Raw genomic sequence first — 22,056 nt, forward strand, 5'->3', positions numbered from 1 at the left:
GAGCACTGGCTCCTGGGAGAAATGGCTAATTATATGTTTGGGAAGGGAAGGTACAAGGTGAGCCTGGAACATATTCATTAGACCAAGAAACAAGGAAGCACTCAAACACTAATGGGATCATGTCGAAAAAATACAGGCAGCCACTTTGAGAGGCTCTCCCCAGCCAAAATGGATTGCCTGAAGCATCAAAAGAATAATTATGCTAAATGATTCTACACTGAATTAAAAAAATAAAAACTTGAGTGCATGTGACAGTAAAAAGGAGAGCTCTCCTTTATAGAAGAATGAACGTAGGGACTTCCCTGGTGGTGCAGTGGATAAGAATCCGCCTGCCAATGCTGGAGACACGGGTTCGATCCCTGGTCCGGGAAGATCCCACAAGCCACAGAGCAACTAAGCCCGTGCGCCACGACTACTGAGCCTGCGCTCTAGAGCCCGTAAGCCACAACTACTGAGCCCGCATGCCACGACTACTGAGCCCGCATGCCACAATTACTGAAGCCTGAGCGCCTAGAGCCCGTGCTCCAGAACAAGAGAAGCCACCGCGATGAGAAGCCCACACACCGCAACAAAGAGTAGCCCCTGCTCGCCACAACTAGAGAAAGCCCGCGCACAGCAGCAAAGACCCAATGCAGACAAAAATTAATTAATTATTTTTTAAAAAGAATGAATGTAGAAGGAATGATAGAACAAGAAAAATCACCATTTTGTAATGCCCAATTAAATAATCATTTCAGACAAGGATCATCAATGGCTCAAACCAATGAATAAAAGGTGCTTAGGGAAAAACATATTCATGGGTACCAAAGTGTGACCCTGAAGATTTCATACAAATTACAAAGGGGGAAAATAAGCAGAGACTTCACGGTGACCACCTTAACCAAGTGATCAAGCTTAAGCATTACTAAGAGGGGGACAAGCTGACATTATGTCCTTTTTAATGAGGTTCTGTATAAGGGACACAGCTTCATCTGTGAAGGATTCTTCTCAAGTGTGTTCAACCCCAATCTAATCAAGCAATTAGACCTAACTTTCATTTCATGGGAAATCAGGGTATAAATTGAATGACAAGTTAAACGACACTATGAGGAAGTAATCAGACATGCTCAATGTGAGATGCTAAAAAGACAATAGGTTTGTCTCTTCAAAAAAATCACTGTCATAACAAAATACTGGGGTAACTACTACAGATCAAAAGACACAAAACAGACATTCCAAATACGATGCGTGAATCTTGATTAGATCTTGGCTGGAACAGATCCACAGCTATAAAAATATTATGAGGCCAACAGGAAAAAATATGAATTAGATGATAATGCCCTTCAAGCTGCATGCTAAGTAGACAGGGGTGAAGTGTCATGATATCTGCAATATATCTTCGAAAGGTTCATTCAAAATATATGTATATGTATGTATACACACATAAACACACAGAGAGACTGAAGGCTCAAATGTGGTGAAATGTTAAGAATGGTTGAATCTAGCGGGTATGAGGATGTTCTCTATACCTTTTTCTCAACTTTTCTGCATTTGATATTTTTCAAAATGAAAAGTTGGTTGAAAAACTTAGTGACTTTATTTACAAGATGGTAACTTAGATCCATGACTTTTTAGAGATAAGAAAACAGAGATGAGTCATGGGGACATGTGAATATGGTTATCAAGCAGGAGAAACAAGCTTCCTTATGTGCCGAATCCAGACGTGGAGAAATGCTTTATGGTACCGAGGACTTCAACATGGCACCAGATGGAGTCAGATGTGACTTATACTGGAGTTGGCATACCTTGGCCTGCCACTGGCACCATGGCTTCTGAATGATCTGACAATTCCAAGCTAAAGCCCCTGATTGCCCACAGCGTGGAAACAACAATGAAAGAGTGATATGGGGAGCAGGTCCGGTTATCAGGACTGAGTTTAAATCCGGTGGCACAGGCACATGAGAACAGTCTTCCTGGTACAGGCAGGCAAATTTGCTGACAGGCGTTCATGTTGTTGCTACAGCCATTTGAGGATTCAGAGCCTAAATGAAATCAAAATTAGTCTGTAACTTTTCACCCCACCTACTTGCCACTCCATGTCAAATTTTTCAACTGAGTCACCAAATAAGTCATTGTAAAAGTAAGTAACAAAATATGGAATCTGAGTTAACCTAAAAACAATATTGGAGAGACTACTGCTTATAGAACTAACATGTACAGAGGTTTAAAACAGGACCACACCTATATAATAGTTACATAGCTTATATATTATATAATAATAGAGAATGGAGCACCAATTGTTTTTCTTCCACAAATCATTCAAGAGTTAGAGGAATTAGGGAGGTCAGTCAACAAATTCTAATTTTTTTTTTTTTGCCCTCTTGACCTACGTACTGGCATTTTAAATTATATCCGTTTTAACTACATGATCAACACTGTGATGAGCATTTGATTTAAAGTATATTAAATAAGAATATTTAAGCGTTTTTTGAACATGCAATAAAATAATACCAAGTAACAAACCTAGGGTATAGGACAGCAAACAAATCTTTGGCTAGCTATAAAATATTTCAAAATTATAAAAAAAAAATCTCCAGAACATAATGTTAATATAAAGGGGCAAATCAGAAGTTAGATTATCTCTGGGAAAAAAATCTATTGCAAAAGGCAACATCTAAGAGTATTCCTTTTAAGATTAAAAAAATTCTATCGTGTTAATCACTTTCCCAGCAGATATCCAACAAATACTTACTGAGCACCTCCAATGCTCCAGCAACTATTCTAGTTACTGGGGAGAGAGTAAGAAACAAGACAGACAAAATACCTGTCCTTATGGAGGTTACCTTCCAATGAAGAACCCAGATGATAAACACATACGTAATATGTCAGGGAGTACAATAAAATAAAAGCAAAGTAAGGAGTTTAAAGTGCCGTGGAAAGAATGGGAGTAAGTTTGCTCTGCAGTCAATCTGGCCTTTCAGATGCCAGCTTAGTCTTTGACACTTAGCCATGCTTAAGACATGGTTATAATTTTTTAAATATCTTGGGGTAATTTCAGTTTGCATGCATGTGTATGCACACCGTTTTGTGCGTATGTGGGTTTGTTGTGTGGGCATGTCAGTGTGCAGACACCCATGAATAAATATATATACACCCATGAATATGTATGTTTCAGTGACAAGTACTCACCACGTCTTTGATAAATTTGAAGGCCCCTGAGATTTGGGACATTATCTCTCAAGACTATTTTGTTGGCCCCAGTAGCCTTGTCAACCCTTTCAATGACCTCATATTCTTCATCGGTATAATAAAGGAAGGGGCCGTAGACAGCAAGTCCCCAGGGGTAGGAAAGATGGTTTACCAGGATCATTCGATTGGTACCATCCACGTTTCCTCTTTCAATCTGAAAGACCAAAATGTTCATTATTGACTGTTTCATGGTGCAATGAGGAAAATGTTTAAAACCAATATTCTCTTAATAATGTTTCACATGTATATAGCACTCTCTCCTTTCCAGGGATTTCTGACTATATTTCTGACTATATTTGATAGTCACATCTACGTAGGTGAGACAAACGTCATTGTGCCCATTTCACTGACGATGAAGCTGAAATCCAAATAAGCCAATCAACTTTCTCAGATGGCATGGTGACGAATAGGGCACTAATCCCTGCATGTGATATTCTGGTCAAGGATAATACACATTTAATGTCTAACTGGCCCCGCGTTTAACATCTTCACCAACTATTTCTGCAACGGAGATAGGAAACGTGCTCAACACACTCACAGCAAGACAGCAAGATAGCGCTGTTATATCAGCACAGTAACAAGCCAGAGTCAAAATGACTCTGATGAACTAGAAAAGAACTCAAGAATGAAGTTTCTAACGGGAAGTGACAAGCATTCTGCTTTGGAAGAAAAACAAAATGTAGACATAGCTGGTTTGATTTCATTCCAGAACCTTGTCTCAAGTGCCTCCTCTGCGCCAGGATCTGAGCTGAGTGCTGGTAACAGAGAAATGGGGTGTGGCTCCTGCCTTCCTGGACAAGGGAACCCAGCAGTTATGAGAGCAGATTATGCTCTAGAAACAGACAGAGGTTCTGGAAGGGTAGAGAACAGGGGAGATAAGCTCTGAGGGGAGCTGCTGAGGGAGTGACCAGGACCAGATGAGCTGACCATGTCTGGCTGAAGTATCTGGAGCTACTTATCTGGGCCAGGGTTCCAGGGTTCCTTGTGGTTTTATGAAGACCACATGCCTCCATCACTAAAACAGGTTCATTAGTGAGGGTCGTGCTCTCGTCAAGGCTAGAGAGAAGTGGCCCAGAATGGTGGAAGTGGCAGAAAAAGGCTGGACCTGAGAGAAGAGGCATGGGGACAAGCTGCCAGGATTTTGTGATGATTAAATAAGGATGTGGTTATTAGAGTGAAGGAGGAACATGTGGGTTCTAGCCTAGGAGAAAGGATGCAGAGTCATACCACCAACCAGCTCACAGATTCCAGAGAGCGGAGCAGATGTGGAAACAGGAAGGGGAGGGGCCTGGGGAGTCTGGTCTGGGACACACTAATTTGTAAGCAGAAGCCACACCATGTGGCACGAGCTTCTGCAAAGTGCTTTCACACACATCACCTACTTCTTTTTCAACATTATAAACACATATCAGGAGTGAAATGAGTACTCAGCGAGCTGTCATGAACTGAAAACCAAACCTACCGGACAATTTTATGGAGAGCATCCCTGTCAAAGACAGCTCTGAAATCACTCCTGTTCTTTAAAGCAAGGAAGAGACTAGCACACACTCAACATCCAAAACAATATTTTAGTTGAGCAATAATTATTACTGAGCACCTTCTATGTGCCCAGTCCCAGCTCAGCTGCATAAGCACAGTAGTGGAGACCAAATGTTATTTCTGTCAATGAATGGAATTTATAGTTCCTGCTTCTTACGGCAGAATGTAATGAACTCCACCTTCGAGTTTAAAATTACCAGGAAAGGGAATTTTCACACATCCATCTACCATGTTAGGACATTAGAGCGTCATATGTAGCTGTGAGGGGACACTGAGCTCAGAAGCTTGCTATTTTTTTTTTTCTTAGTCTCTGCAATCGGAGAGCCTTTGAGAACTTGCAAAGAAAAGCACTGAAATCACTGAAACATGAAAGAAAGGGCTCTTAAAGGACAAACACAAAATGAGAAATGGAATTATTTTATCTTGAAGAAAAAGAAAGAATGAGGGAAAAAATAAACATTCTGTAAGGAACCATGCACACACTATAAAGAACTGGACTTCAGGGAAAGAAGTTATTGAGAGAAAGGGCAATAAAACACTGGTACAAATGGCCAAGTGAGATTTCTTGAGAACCACTGCCAGACAACTCAGAACAATCAATGTCAGCTGTGCAAGCTCGGCAACAAAGAACAGCAGACTAGAAAGTGTGCTCATACCACTCCCGTGCTGCTGACTGCCCAGTAGAGTTTCTGCTCCTCAATATCGAGGGTGATAAACGCCACATTATCAAGGCTCCCCGTAAAGAGAGTTTTTCGAGATGTACCATCCATGTTGGCGCTGGCAATCTTGGGGGGAATGCCACTGTCGGTTCCTCGGTCTGACCAGTACAGTTTCCTACAACCAGGAAAAACAAAGGCATTAGTGAAACAGATGCTTTCACTACATATTGAAATGAAAAACATGTCTTTCTTGTCCTCAAGATGCACACCATTCAAGGCAGGAAGTGTGAAACGTTAATATCTTGTTACATCCAATGTGGAGGAGTCCTTAATCAGTGTTCCCTAATGTCTGTATACTTCTTAGTTATTATTGGGGGAGAGGCCATTTAAAATGGTATCTGATACAGGATACCATTTTCCATTGGTGGGCAATCCTTTAGCTTGGTCACACAGGAAGTTCACAGACTAATAAGAGCCTGTATCAACAGTCGATCCTTTTCAAAGACTCAGTATGCCCAGCACACTAGGAAGGACAAAGCTAATGTAAATGTGGTCAAGTACCTCCCTGATCACCTCTCAGCCCTCTTATTTAATTCTTTTCCACATCATCTACCACAAGACCAGCTACTTTATTTTCTGATTTTCGCGATGGAAAATGCAATGTGTACACATGAACCCTAATCAGCACACAGAATTACCAAATCCGTGATCCATGAAACTTCAGTAAAATATACGAGGGTTGCTTTCCATTTACAGTGAGGACATAACTTCTAGACTCGAATCCAAGTTTTCATTCCTTTCTATCTCACCTCCTGCTATAGCCTCAACAGACAACCCTCTCACACTCTTTCCCTATAAGTCCTCGAAACACTTAATTCCGATCATCTTTATATGCATACCTCTTTCACCACCAATCCAAGATACCCATCCCATGAACCTCCTCTTCAATTCTAAACTTCTCTACCTCTAAGTTCTCAGAATCTAAAATTCCCTGCTTCAACCCAGCTCTTCCATCTCTTCCTTGCTCCTATTTTATTTCTTCCATTGAACCTGTTCTTTGCGCTTAAAACTTGTCTGAGCTCTCAATCCTTCAGGCCCTCTATGCCTGGACCTCAAACCATTGTAACCATTTTAACAATATTCTGATTTATTCTCATGATCTCCCATTGTGCCTACCTTGCTAACTACTAACCCTGAGTTCCTGTCATTCTTTCCTTTCTCCTTTCCCATGCCAGGCTGCCAAAAGTTTTCTGGACAGAGTCACAAAACTCTTGTGAATTCTGAGTTCACTAAAAATTTAAGCTACCGAAACTTAGCTAAGAACTCTCATCCCTGACTGAACATTTTCTTCCTTCCCCTGACCCATTCCACTCCAGTTCTGATCAATCTTTCTAAAATACAGATTAGGTTCTATCATTCCCTTCCTCCAAATTCCCTGCTGCCTCCTTATTTCTCAAAAAAAAATACAGTGCAACTCCTTAGCATGACATTAAAGTCCTTTCCTAGACTTCCCTGGTGGTCCAGTGGCTAAGACTCCACACTCCCAATGCAGGGGGCCCGGGTTTGACCCCTGGTCAGGGAACTAGATCCCACATGCCACAACTAAGAGTTCACATGCCACAACTAAAAGATCCCTCATACCACAACTAAAGATCCCGCACGAGGCAAGAAGATCCCATGTGCTGCAACTAAGACCCGGTGCAGCCAAATAAATAAATAAATATTTTAAAAATAAATAAAGACCCTCCCTGATTTGTCTCCAAATGACTTTAGCTGCTGTATCTCCCATCTAGTCAATTGCCCCCTACTCGAAGTCTCTGGTTCCAGCCCTCTACACAATCATGTTAAATACCACCATGTCTCTGGGCCTTCACTGCTCTTTGGCCTCAAGTACCACTTCTCAGCTGCAACCCATCCTGCACCTGCTGCAAGCCTTCTCGTCCTTCAAGGTCCACTTCAAGTGTTTATCCACCCCCTTAAAACTTTCCACATTCATTCAAAGTCAAAATGCATTATTGTTCATTCTTATAATTCTATTTTAAAATGCCTGAAATTTTTATTTGTTTGGAATTAATTTTAAGTTCAATGACAATACACATTAAATATAACTTAGAGTTATTTCTTTCTTACTGAGATCTATATTTTTCAAATGTCAGCATATAAAATCAGAAAAGGCCCTACGTTTGAAATCTTCCATTTTATTAGACCATAATATTAACAAGGGTGGTGCTGTATAGAAGACAGACACTACTTATGAATGAATTCTCACCCATTAACAGGATCAATAGTTATGCCAACCGGAAAACCAACTCCAAGATTCGTCCCATCATTGGTAATCAGTGTTTTTCCGTATCTGACATCTCCTCGGAGTGTCAAAACCTATATAAGGGGAAAATAAAGAAAGCTATGATGAAGGAGAACTTAAACACACAACGAATTCAAAGCATGATTGTGGTGAATGGGAGGGTTTGCGTGATATTCAGATAATCCCTAATTGCATTTCAGGGCTATGAGAAAATCAGCTCAATAGAAAATGGGAGTAAGAAAACAAAAACCACCTCTCAAATTTCTATTTTCAATTCACCTAAAGTTCCAGGAGAGGGTATTTATACGGATAGAAGAAAGATTCAAATGAGTGAACATACAGAATCATTGCCTGAGCAAAACTACAGAAAAAGATGAGAAAACTCTGGAAGACCAGTGAGAACCCCCCAGGTCTCCTGTACCCCAGTGACTGGGCCATAGCACGCAGTGGCCCATCACTGCAAACACAGTTGATCAAACAGTCCAAATTTACACAGAGTTAAAGTGAATTCTGTGCCAAGTTAACAGCCTGAGTGCAAATCTTGACCCGACCAGATCTGACTATAGGACCTGAGGCAAGTAAGTCCACCTCTCTGAACTTTATCAGTAAATGCGGATGACAAATTCCCTTCTGCATAGAGGTGCCGGGAACGTGAGACAATGCATGTAAAGTGCTTCGCACAGCACCCAGCACAACTGTTTTCAATTTTTTTATTGATCCATTTATTGGGACCTCACTATGTAGCAGGCCTTATACTAAGCATTATCGGATTTAATCCTCACAGTAATTTTGTGAGATAGGTGGCATTATTATGCTCATATAATGTGATGAAAAAGAGGCCTAGAGAGGATTTGTGGTTTTCCCAATGTTATGTTTTTAAGTCATCTTGCTAGAATTGTTATAACCACAGTGTTATAACACTGTGAAACGCCACAGAGGGGTATGGATTACTGGACTAGACGCAGTTTCTTATAGAAACAAGGCTATTTTGGTATGCACTTGAGACAGTCTGAGATGAGAAAAACTCGTAAGAAATAAGAAAATACCTTTTGATTTGCATGAAGGCTTTTCTATAAAATTACATTTCAACACAAACTGATGATTTGTGTTTGTTTCTATCTCTGCCTCTCTATCTACATACATCTCTCTCTCTCTCTCTCTCTCTCTCTCTCTCACACACACACACACACACACACACACACACACACACACATACACACACCACACACACACCCTTCTCGCCCTCACTCTTCTCTCTATATTTTCTCTCTCCTGTGTGGTACGTTTCTCTCCTATTTGGACTAAAATAATTTTTCTCTTTTCAATTTGCCTCTTCCTGCTGCAATTTCTCTCCTTTCCCTAAGGATGGCTTTGGTTCAAAGGGAAGTCCATCTCCTTGTGGTTTTTTTTTTTTTTTTTTTTTTTTTTTTTACGGTACGCGGGCCTCTCACTGTTGTGGCCTCTCCCGTTGTGGAGCACAGGCTGCGGACGCGCAGGCTCAGCGGCCGTGGCTCACGGGCCCAGCCGCTCCGCGGCATGTGGGATCCTCCCAGACCGGGGCACGAACCCATGTCCCCTGCATCGGCAGGCGGGCTCTCAACCACTGCGCCACCAGGGAAGCCCCGTGGTTTTTTTTTTTTCTCTCTCTCTCATTTTTAAAAAAAAATTTACATCTTTATTGGAGTATAATTGCTTTACAATGGTGTCTTAGTTTCTGCTTTATAACAAAGTGAATCAGTTATACATATACATATGTCCCCATATCTCTTCCCTCTTGCGTCTCCCTCCCACCCTCCCTATCCCACCCCTCTAGGTGGTCACAAAGCACCGAGCTGATCTCCCTGTGCTATACGGCTGCTTCCCACTAGCTATCTGTTTTACATTTGGTAGCGTATATATGTCCACGCCACTCTCTCACTTTGTCACAGCTTACCCTTCCCCCTCCCCATATCCTCAAGTCTCCTTGTATTTTGGCACAGATGGAGAGCTCTCTCACACAGGCCATGCTGTAGGGTTCACGCTTCAGCTACAGAATTGCTTTTAGTGAGTGAGCACACAGCTACCCCTAGCGGAGGAGCTGGAATTAAATGTGAGTTTCTCCTACTCTGGAACGGATATCATACAGGAAAACAGTACTTGGACACAATTTCTGTTTCTCTAATCAATCTAACATTCATCTGGAAGAGTCACAATTGATACCACCAAAGGAAAAAACCGATAAAAACACTAAAGGGGCAATTTACCTTTATGGATAGTCTAAATATATTGATGATTTGAGGGAAACAGGGCTCTGTATTCGCAGGATACCTTAGCGTCAAGTACTTTTACTTACTGAACTATTAACCCCATTTTATGGATAAGGAAGCACAGACTCAGAGAAGTTATATGATTTGTCCAAGGTCAAACAGCCTGTGAGTAAACACCGTGCTTAGTCACAAAATGCATTTTCATATCTCAGGGTCTTTATTCAAGTGTTTTTTTTTTTTTTCTCCCTACTTCTTCATTATGCAGAAATAAAGGATGGTCATCCTTCAAGACTTAGCTCTCAAGTAACCTCTTGGGGGAAGCCCACTGTTCTCTCCCCACACACTTACTTCTGTCCTTAATTACTCTCTTTATATTCAATGCACATATCGCACTTACGCTGGAGCAAAGATATTTGTTTAGGTGTCTAGCTCTCAGATGTGTGAGCTACTTTAAAGCAGGAAAAACAAATGTTTGATTCATCCTTGACTATCCAGGACTAACCATGGCACCAATCCATGGAAAGCCTTTCCTAGTGCTTATTGAATGAATGCATAAAGGAGCAAGCAAGCCAGGCTCGAAGCCAGGACTCCAAAGCAGGTTCTCTCTCCTCTGGACCTCACTGCCTTTGGAGCACAATTACCAACTTCAGGTTTCCGTGGTTCAAGTGGCCTCACCAATACACACACATGCACACGCACATACTCAGTTCTTCAACTGGTGCTTTTCTGTTGTATCTAACCCTGATGGAGGAGACACGTGCCCTGCTCTTGGAAGAGTATCAGTCCAAAAGAGAAGACCCCACTTACAAAGCAGGAGCAGATTGACTGCCATTTGGAATGAAGACAGTTTTCTACTGAGTGGACTCTAGAGAGATGTGAGTTTGGTATTAAAGGTCTTGGGCAGTAAATATTGCCTGTGTTTTGATGGGTCAGTGATATTTTTTGTTGAGGTTGTGCAAAATACCTTCTGTCACTGTCAAAGGGGGTTGAAGCAGGCTAGACTGCCGAACTTGTGGTTTACAACAAGGCAAAGTTAGACCACCCACCTCCCCCAGAATCAGGGCAGTGAAGCTGACTGTTTAAGCCAGTTTCTTAGCTTCTGTGGGCTTCAGATTTTCATCTAACAAAGAGCTTGAACCAGATGAGGCTCCAAGGTTCCCTTCATGTTAGGAGCTGCTGATTCTACCCAGCTTGAGATGAGCATACTGCATGCGTACTGCAAGTGTCCCCGTCACTGTGACCGTTTACTACACTTGCCTGCCCTCCGGAATGTTGTAAGGATTGGATGAGATGATGTTTGTGGAAGACCTTTATAAACTGTAAAGCACTGTTCTGACTATCGAATAAGCACTCCTCCTAGCAAATCTGCTCTAAATTAGCCACTTAGCTGCTGTGTGTCTTCCTCATCTTTAGCATTAATCTTTCTGAACGCCCCAAAGAGAACCAACTTACTAACTGGTGCCTCATCCTGAGCAGTGGACTGTCACCCTACTGTCGCTCTCCCAAGACCACCCCTTTGCATTAGGAATTCTCACTCTCAAAATTACTCTGAATGAATAATCCATCACATGTTTTAACCTTGTCCCAGAGTGGAGCAAACCAGTACTAGTCAAGTTACCTCTGATTTACTTCATGTGATTTCATACCTGTGCCCCTATAGAATTTCTTCTGGGAATTAGAGTAAAAAAAACACTTATCTCAAAAAAGGAAAGCATCAAAGGAATCAGAATCAAGTTTCTACTTTCTGTTTCACTGTTGGAGCCATAGAAAGATTTCCATCTAAGAACAGAGGTAACCTATAAATTTGGTTTAGAACTGAAATAGTATTGAATACTTGATGAGGAAAGATAATGAAAATGCCTTGCCTACTATAAGCTTCCCTTTATGTTGAACTCCTTACATAATTTTTTCTTTACCTTTGTATATATCTTAATAAACTATCTAACATCCTTTTATATGAACAAGTTACCCTTTATACTTAGGAGGAGACAAAGTAGGGCAGTAGAAAGTTCCAATTTTTAGGTTTCTCCTTGGCTTCAGAGACTTTGATAGTTAATATTAATATCCCTTGTGCTTCCTCCATATGACAGCATTTCCTGAGAACAGATTTTATGTGACTAAGAAACCAGTGTTTGTGTCAATAGTATTATGGAATCATTACCTTAATTGACTGAGTTCCACGATTGGTATAATAAAGGTTTCTTGATAGCCAATCTAACGCCAGGCTCGTAGAAGCCCCCAAACTTGATAGAGGAACAAACACTGTCCTGTTGGTGCCATCTGTCTTCACTCTGTGAATTTCACCCTGGTGAGAAAGACGAGGGGGGTGAGCTGTTTCAAGGCCACGGCTTCACTGCAGCTACTGCCAGCTACTGTGTCTCTTTAACACGCCTCACACGTGGAAGAAAGGCAAAGTTTCAGGGCCACTGGCTGGGGTTACCGTGTATAACGCTAACGCCAGCAACACTGAAAACACTGATTTTCAAGTGCATCACAGGAATATACAAGGCTTACCATTCAGGCTCCCTCTGATATCGGCTACAGAAATTTATTCCTTAACCACCACAGGCCAAAGAGTCATAAAAATAATCCAAGTTACAGGTGTGAATCAGGAGGCCAGGAGTATATTTTTCCACAGACGTGACAAGCGTCAACTACAAAGGTCTTCCCTCTCTTCCTCATTTGTATTTTTCTTGCCCCTTCCCCATCCTCACAGGTTTCGTCCCTAAAGGGTGAGGAAAGGGTCCCAGTGGGAGGAGTGTTCTTTTTTATCCTAGAGGCAAAGATTCTGAGTGAAGGCCACAGCGGCCACATCAGATGCTTTCCTGGAATTCCCTTAGGGAACTACTGCTTTCGGTCTTGAGCGATGATCATTTTTATGTTAGTCTAATATCCTCATTTTTATGTTCGTCTAATAGACTAAAGCTCCTTAGGAGCAAGCTTTGTTACTGCTTCCTCTTGGCATTGTACTCTGCAGTTGGAAGCAGTGAGTTCAGTGCAGGGAGAAGAGTAGTCACCTAATACTTGTTGAATGGATAAATATACCCAATCGCTTAAACGTGCTTATTATCGGGTCTTTGCTCCAGGCCAACTTCCCATTGACATCCCTCATTAAATTAAAAAATGCTTAGTGGTAAATCTATTTATGTCTGGGCCACTTGACACCCAGCAAAAATATAAGAAGGCCTCAGTGCAGGTAGGCTCTTCAAGACCAAGTTGCATACTTTGAATGTTATTCGAAACTTACTGGATTTTCAAGCCAATAGATGAATTGCTCTGAGTAATCAACTGCAACGTCATAACCATTCTGTATCCCTGATATGGGCACCATAGCATCAAAGGTCTTCACCTCAGGGTTAAGGGAGATTCCAAAAATTATACTGTGTCTTACAACTATTAGGAACGCTTCATCACCTGTGAAAATAACAGAATATCTCTCAAAATTATATCCCAGACATCTAGAGTAACAGAAGATAGTGGATTGGTACCATCTGATGGGACAAAATGCCACTGCAGAACTGCTGCAATAACTATAATGCATGATAGATATTTCACCAGCTAATCCAGGGCCTTCATTGGGTTTCAATGGGTTGCTGCGTCACCAGACCATCAACTTCACACAAAAGACCTCTGGAATTACCCAAAGTAGATCAGCATTTATCATACTCTTCATTAATTCCTTACTCATGCTGCTAAACTATCCAAGTTTGCTAAGAGTCACAGACAAGAAGTTCTTCCATTTCTATACACAGAATAACTCAGAGAAAGGAGAGTTGGATTTTGCCCCAAAATGTGAAAGAACATTTATAGACTCTTCTTGGTGAATGGCAGTTCATTTGTTTTAATTACGTTCAGAAAATAACACCACACGGTATTGCCTAGTGTTTACGAGAGACTTTAATTACTAAGTAAATCTAATTTATAATCCCACCAATTGTTGTTTGACTAATGTCGACCTTCCACATTAGATTCTAACTCCCAAAGGGCAGTGACCCTGTCTGATTTACTCACTATTATGTCCCCAGAGCTTGGTTTATAATAGTTGTCTAATAAATATTTGCTAACTGAATGACCCCATAAATGAATAAATGGAGGGATACATAAGTAAATATGTAAAGAGTGCCTTCTAAAGTTCTCAAAAGTATCTGTACATTGCAACTTAAACATCTTCATAATGCCTTATTTAAGCTACCAGTTCAAGTAGGCTCTTTAATAATGAGGTCCATTTTAAAAGATGACCTTCATCCAAATTATAGTCCCTTTATCAAAAAGTTAATGAAGTTCACGAGTAGGGTTTTATTATCATTCCTCTGTGAGAAAAGGAAAACTTTGGAATGTGAGTTTTGTGTTATTAAGATATATAAGATATAGCACCTATTAAGACACTATATAAAATGATTAATCATTGCATACTCTTCATGGGCTAAAAATGGTGTTTGCATTATTTTGATCATCAGGGAAGCTTTACATCTTCAGCAGGATTATTTTGACAATTTTTTCTTTACTTACTTCCATGTCCGATTAGTTTTTCCTTGTTCCTGGCATTTCCACTACGGAGAAATGACTCAATTTATTAACCTGGTACAAATCTAAAATAAAATTTGCAACTCTTCATGCTTAATACTTTCCAAAGTATTACAATATATAGCATTTAGTCTTTCACAGCAACCCTGCAAAGTTGTTTTCAGAAACAACTGAGGCCAAGGAGCTTCCCACAGCTTTGCAGCTTCCACGGGAAACAAGGCAATGAGATTAACTCCCAAGTCTTGACTCTCTCAGCTGTTCCACTATGCCCCTCTTCTGAACAACTGCAATAACCATAATAATCGTCGCCACTTATTGAGAAGACATGCTACACAGCATCCAGCAAAAAAGTACTACTTCATTTAATTTCTCTTCCTGAAGCCTCATAACCCTGCTTGTTAGATAGTTATCTCCCTCCCCCAAATTTCAAATGAGGCACAAAGAAATTAGCGTATCTAAACCAGGTCACAGCAAGGTTGCTTGAACTCTCCAAAACCTATGTTCTTAATCACTCCTCTGCAAAAAGTGCAGGCTGGGTACTACTTATCGAATATCAGATCACCACTCAATTCATTTGATTTAACTGCAGAAATTAAACATTATGAGTTTAAGATGTACCCTGAATATGCTGAGATGATATTTAATGATGTATTAATTATATGTTATAAATGTTCATTGGTTCAGAGAAACAAGAAATATTTCCCAGTTTCACAGGGGAACTATTACTTACTCAAAACCTGATTCTGTTCTTTTTAATGGGTAATTTTTCTTTTGCTTAATTGGAAGAATTTCAACCAAAGCACTGTTTAAGGCCTAAAAAACTGCATTTCTCATCCATCAAACATGGACCTTCCTGACTCCTCTAACAAGCTCTTCCCTTGAGAGCACCCAGCACTACTCCTTCAGCCATTACTCTTCCCTGGGGATGGGTCTCAGGACCTCCATCATCAGATCACTGCAGGTGTGTTTGAAAGGGTTTACAGCCAGTGAACATTTGTGGGCCACAGACCAGAGATGGGGTATCATTTAATGCTGCACTGGCAGAAGTGACCACTGAGTCAGCAGGTGGCATAGGAAGGTGCATGAAAAGTGCTCCATGGGAAAGAAAACAGGAGTGATTTTATGACTATACACATCTATAAAGGAATGAGCAGGTGAAAAACAGGAATGGAGAAGAAGCAAAAAGGGATATTGGAGGGTTTGTCATTCACTCAACATTTACTGAGTGCCACTGTGGGCCACGGGCAAAAAGCATACATCAAGGAATCAGGTAGAGGATTTATTCCCAAGGAACTTAGAGTCGGGAGGGCCAGACAAAGTATATGGACCATGACAATGAAAGCGTAGGCACAGCCGCACCTAGGGTTGGCTGGAAAGGAGTTCAGGAGGTCTTAGTCTTTTGAAATGACAGAACATTTCTTCATTTTCTATCTTTCATGTCATGATCCTATTAAGATTAGTGTTAGCAGAGCAAAGAAGTGAAAAACAACAGTCAGGAATGGGAAATTTATGTTGTCATTAAGAGGTGACATTTATGACTCCCAAGCCTAGCTCCTCCCAAAGTATGACCTTGAACAGCCCTGGATTTGCAGTTGTTAATTTTAGGGGGTGCTGGGAAGATGTTCTGGTTTGAGTTTTGGGGGTTTCTTTGGCATTGTGGGGAACATATTTTCTAAACAATAAAAAACTATTTCATACAGAGAAAGCTCTCCCTTTAAAATTTTATAGGAAAAAATAGAAATATCCCATAATCCCCCTTCCCAACTGTAAGCATTATTGGCACTTGTGTATCTTGTCCTCCAGATTTTTTTAATGCATGATTTTACATAGCCAATATTAAACCATCTCTGCTTTTTCACTTGATCTTATCACATAAGCACTTCCAAAGATATTTTAGACACTTTGCAGACAAAATTTTAGAGGCAATCGGACATTTAAATCAAGTAAAACGTTTTCATCTATGAATGTTAACAGTCTTCTAAGCTTCCTGCTGGAAAAAAAAATGCAACATTTTTTTAGTTCACATATATTAAGCACTCAGTTACCCAGCTGGTGCTCAGAAGCCGGTTGGAAACTATTGAAAAGGTTCCACCTCAGTAAAGTCAGTCCATGGGAAAACCACTAGTGGAATTATTTGTGAAACAACAAAAGGTACTATTTAGAGTTTACACTTATCAATCACCATCAGATAGTAATACAGATTACACCAATCCCCAATGCACAGTTCAACAATCTTTGTGTGGTGAAAGAATGCTTTGTATGCAGAATGTCTATAGCCCAGTTTAATCTTCTGCTGAAAGACTCTGAGGACACACTAAATTAAACAATGTCAACAAGGATTAGGTTTATAATAAAGCTCTGAAGAAAAATGGCAAATGCCAATCCCTTTGTAGGCATTACCAATAATTAAAATCTTTCATCACAAAAGTATCATTGCAAAATATCACATGTCGGTGGAATTTGATTTTCAGTAACCTTACATCCTCATAACCTGTAAACACCATAAATTTCCTGGATTCAGGAATATACTTTTCATTTGAAAACTAAATTTCCCTCTAGATTGACTCTACTTTTCTCTTAATTTAGCAATTTTTTTCCCATTAACCATTTCATTTTAACTGGTCTATAGCCATTTTTTATCAGTATCAAAACACATTTACTCCTCTTCACCGAGTAATGAAAGAAACTTGAGTTTAGACTACCTCTTTAGATTTTTAAGCAAAGGCAAATGATTTCTTAGAAATCTCCTTTGTGGACTGACTACATCTTGTCCTTCCTTTCTTGCTCCCTAAAGTACTTAGTATAGCTCTCCACATACTCTTCAATCAACCCAGTAAGATATCTAGAATGAGATGAAGAATAAATTATTCAAATAATCCCTTTAAATATTTCATACAGAGAAAACTTTCATTTTTAAAGTACCATACAGGAATAGTAAAGGTACTGAAACTGGAGTCAGAAGACCCAGACTATAACACTCATTATTGACTATTGGTTATGAGAATAAAGATGAGATCAGGAACCTACAAAATGAAGCTATCCACAAATATCAAGGATTTTTACTTCTAAATGCAGAATCTGGAACTTCCCATTATCCTAGCTTGCCTGACTATAACCAGGTAAGAGAAAATGTGAGGTTAAAGATTGTTGAATTACATGCACACATAATATTAGCTGCATGTACAGAAACTACATTACAATTACAACTCAGTTGTAATACAGTTTCTGCATATGGTCAATTGGAATACAGTTTCTGTAAATGGTGCTCAGTTAACACCCCATATAGCACACACTCTACAGATACCTGCTGATCAGAGGGAACACAGCACACACTCCATCACCAAGTGGTTTAGAGCTCACACAGCTTTGTACAAACTGTGGCAAGCTCCACCTTCAGGGCATACTTAAAGGACATACTGTACCTCTCACGCAAGTCACAGAATCACGAGAGAGACGCCACCCTGAAGGACAAGCACAGGAGTAGAGCCTCTCTGAGGAAAGCAAGCACAGATGGCTGCATTGGGCATGGACGCATGGATTTGTGGCTGTAATACAAAGAGAAGAGAAGAAAACATTGGTGAATGGAAAACCGCCCACTTTAAAGTGCACGGGATGAATGGATACAGTCATGGTATGTATATATACACACATAATCGAATATTACTCGGCCCGCAGAAAAGGAAATCCTCCATTTGCGACACACGGATGGACCTGGAGGGTATTATGCTAAGTGAAATAAGTCAGACAGAGAAAGACAGATACTATATGAGATCACTTTTAATAATCTAAATTTTAAATCTAAATTTAAAAAATAATGAACTGAGAGAACAGACTGGTGCTTGTCAGAAGCAGAGAATGCGGGGAGGCAAAATGTGTGAAGGTGGTCAAAAGGTACAGGCTTCCAGTTACAAGGTACATAAGTCTTGGGGATGTAATGTACAGCATGATGACTATAGTAAAGAGTCAATCTTAAAAGTTTTCAGCACAGAAAAAAAAAAAGTGTGGTAATAGATGTTCACTGAACTTATTAGAGTGATCATTTCACAATACATACATATATCAAATCATTACGTTGTACACCTAACACTAATACAATGTTATGTGTCAATTATATCTCAATTAATAAATTGTCCTTCCAGAAGCCCCCAGTATTTGGAGACACAATACATTAAGTTACTTTGGCTGGTTTGGTATTTGCCCTAAACTACTTTACCCTTCCCCAACATCATTCTTTCAACATAGAACTCATAAGAGGCATAAGAGGGAGGAGTGACTTTCCCAAGGTCACAGATCAATCCAGTCTATAAACAGAACAAACAGCCGCTGAGTAATCCAGAGCTCAGTAATAGAAATTTGATGCTACATAAGATGTGTCTCCTTGGCTGACCCCAAAGAGATCTTTTCACATTAAACGAAACCAAGTTGTGTGTTCCCTATGTGACCTTGACATTTACCCACTGTTGTCCAAGTTTTGGTTAGATAATAATCTTTTATTTTTCTATTGATGACATCTTTGTGTGTTTCTGCTCCTTGAAGTAGAGGGATCCTGTGCGCATCCTGTGCTCATAGGATGTTCTCTAGGTCCTATATATTCTTATTACATGCACCTTGTTAGATGCAGTAATCCATTTGTTCACTCAAAAACTAGCAAGGCTTCACTATGTACCAAACACCACTCTGAGCACTGGGAATACTGTAAACATGAGGCAGATAGTCTAACAAAGGGAGATAAAACTAAACTCATAAGTTGTGTGACTTTAGAACGTGAGAGTAAAGAGCAAAAGAATTATGAGAGGCGGTGCCATTTTCGATAGGATGGTCGAGGCCCACAAGGAGCACCTAAGAGAATTCTAAATAACGTGAAGCAGCAACTCAGGCAGACATCTGGACGAGGGGCGTCCCAGGGCAGAAGGACGAGCCAGTGCAGACGTTCAGAGATGGTAAGTAGCCTCGTGTGATTCCGTACCAAAATGAAGTCCAGTGAAGTCCAGCGTGGCAAAAGAAAGTGGGAGAAAAGACCAGGGAGACTTGAGTATGTAAAGACATACGAGATTTGACTTTTCCATGGTAAACAGAGGTCATGGAAGTGTATTGTCCAAACAAACGGGTCTGCAACGTTATACATTTTACATTCCCCAGATCAATGTTTTCCAAGCTATACCATGCAGCATATCTCTGTCACTTACAAGCTGGTTGTTTTGCAGGATGAACCACAACAATTCCAAGGGGCTGGTGAAGAGACAGTACTACTGATTGGTTCCCCCCATGCCACTTGTTGGCTTTCATAACCTCATGAGTAGCACGGTCACTCCAGTACACGGAATCTTCAAAGAGACTTAGGGAGTAGGGATGCCGCAGAGTCTGTGAAGCAGAAGAGAACAATGAGACCTAGAAATAAAAATGAAGATGAACAAAGTAGAAAAGGATACCTCCCCAAGAAGATGGTTTCCTTTAGCATTTAACTTAATAAAGACATAGTGAAATCATTGGTCAAGAGACAGAAAAAATATATACTTCTTGACCTATATCCCACTTACCAACCAAAATACTTTCATGTACCTGTGTCACTTAGCCTTCATTTTTACTCTGGTAATTACACTGGGCATCCATCTTACAAACAAAAGCAAAACTGAAGTGCAGAAAGTAGGGTGACTTATGTAGATCACCTGTCTAGTTACAGGAGAGATCTCCCAGGGCCTCTTCAAGCCACAGAGCTATAAACAATCACAATCTTAAATAGAAGTCAATAACAGCTTTTTGGTAAAATACATATTTTCTCATTTAACTTGTGACAATAAATTCACCAGAATTTCCTGAATAAAAATATATAACAGGTTATGATTTCATGGAGGGAATCTACATATAATTAAATCATTATTTACATGGACTTAGAGAAGCAACGGATTAGCACCCACAGATCAACTAAGTCACACGAGCTATTAATCCTTCCTGGACGTGGCACAATCTGACCACGAACTAGAATATTGATTTTCTGTCAGTAATAAAAGATAGGTGGACCCTTCCTCCTGTTGATATTTCCTCGATGGACCTTGTAATGTCTACGACACAACAGTGGATTTCTGAGCTTTCTTGTTACTCTATCTGCTTCCTACTAAACCATTATTGTCTTAGTTTCCTTTCCTCACTACCAACTTACCAAATCGCTGGCTATCACCTGCCGCCGATTGCTTCCATCATATTCACAATAGTCTATGTAATCAAGATAGCCATCCACGAAGTACAGAAGCCTGTTGGGGTAGTCAATAGCTAAGCCATTGGGCCAGAAAACCTTCTCCTGGATAATGACGGTGCGCAGACTGCCATCCATGCTAGCTCGCTCAATGCGAGGGTGATGGCCCCAGTCAGACCAGAACATCACAGAGGCACTGTGAAAAGAAACTAGTTACCGACTGGATGGGACATATTTCAAAATGGAAAATAATTGTCATTTTAAGTGACAGAATATCATGTTTAAGCTCTGCTTAAAATAACTCATATCCAGGTCAGAATATATGCACAGAGATTACTATTTCCTCTGAGAGCCACAAAGTAAAACCGTAAGCATAATTCAATCACAAGCCATCTGGGTGTTTTTACAATGTTCAGAAAACATGCAGTATACTGTGACACTGAAATGTCTCAAGGCCGATTCATGTTTCTGTACAATCCACAAATAGTTGATCTAGAAAAGTTCACCTGTCCCTGTTTATCTACCCTGTCGTTTTTAAGATAAGTCAATTTATTCATCACCAGAGATTTATCATAACTTTCACGGGCGTGAAATTTACTTTACAATATCTAAGAAGTCTGCATTGCATTGAACATAATTTGCCTAAGTCATCTTCCTGCAGAAAAGAATCTAAGAGAATCTAAGGAAATTCGAGGAAAGAAGCCTTCAAAGTTTTCTAAGCACATGGGAGAATTTCTTCTTCTTCCCTTTAGGGCCAGCAGACAAAAACTTCCTTACATGACATAAAAGGAAGTTCACGTAAACAATATGAAACTGAAGCAGGAAAATCTGGCTGTTTTGTTGCATAACCATGAGGTACACGTGGCACAAATACCATGGCCCGTCTATGGAATATTACTGCATGCATTCATTAGACTTAATCATATATTGCCAAGCTAATAAATCAATGTGTAAATTTTGTGATATGAATATTAGCCACAGCATGTCATGTTATTTTTCCCTCATACAATGTTAAGGCAACATCACTTAAAAAAAAAAAAAAAAGAAGTCTTACGTAGTTCTGGGATCTAACACTAGTCCCCTTGGATTTGTTATGTTTTCACTAAGCAGCACAGTCCTGTGACTCCCATCCAGTTTAGAGACTTCAATTGTTTGCAGAGAAAAGTCTGTCCAGTAAAGATTGCGTCCTACCCAATCTACTGCAATACTTTCAGTCATGGTGATACCACTGTCAAGCGTCTAAAGACAAAAGTGAATAACGAGTGAATTCTAAAGGGAATAAATGAATGCAAACATGGAAATTATATGAAAATTGAGAATAAGGCATCTAATTTGTCCTATGATTGCTTATGAAGATTAGAAAAC

The 22,056-nt window shown here is 40.1% G+C and overlaps 1 protein-coding gene across 1 annotated transcript in view; it reads right to left on the reverse strand.

The window, feature by feature from the left end:
- The window catches only part of LRP2 (LDL receptor related protein 2), a gene marked incomplete at both ends in the record, with an annotated part of 195,552 nt that overhangs the window by 70,078 nt on the left and 103,418 nt on the right, over positions 1-22,056 (reverse strand). The window contains 10 exons of the mRNA XM_082840763.1: positions 1,785-2,021; positions 3,169-3,382; positions 5,424-5,601; positions 7,696-7,805; positions 12,139-12,282; positions 13,225-13,391; positions 17,924-18,046; positions 19,688-19,862; positions 20,659-20,887; positions 21,746-21,930. Of these exons, the coding sequence (XP_082696889.1) occupies positions 1,785-2,021; positions 3,169-3,382; positions 5,424-5,601; positions 7,696-7,805; positions 12,139-12,282; positions 13,225-13,391; positions 17,924-18,046; positions 19,688-19,862; positions 20,659-20,887; positions 21,746-21,930 (1,762 nt within the window). The remainder of the gene's footprint in view (positions 1-1,784; positions 2,022-3,168; positions 3,383-5,423; positions 5,602-7,695; positions 7,806-12,138; positions 12,283-13,224; positions 13,392-17,923; positions 18,047-19,687; positions 19,863-20,658; positions 20,888-21,745; positions 21,931-22,056) is intronic.

Source organism: Leucopleurus acutus (genome assembly GCF_964270905.1).
Source record: "Leucopleurus acutus genome assembly, chromosome: 6".
NCBI lineage: Eukaryota > Metazoa > Chordata > Mammalia > Artiodactyla > Delphinidae > Leucopleurus > Leucopleurus acutus.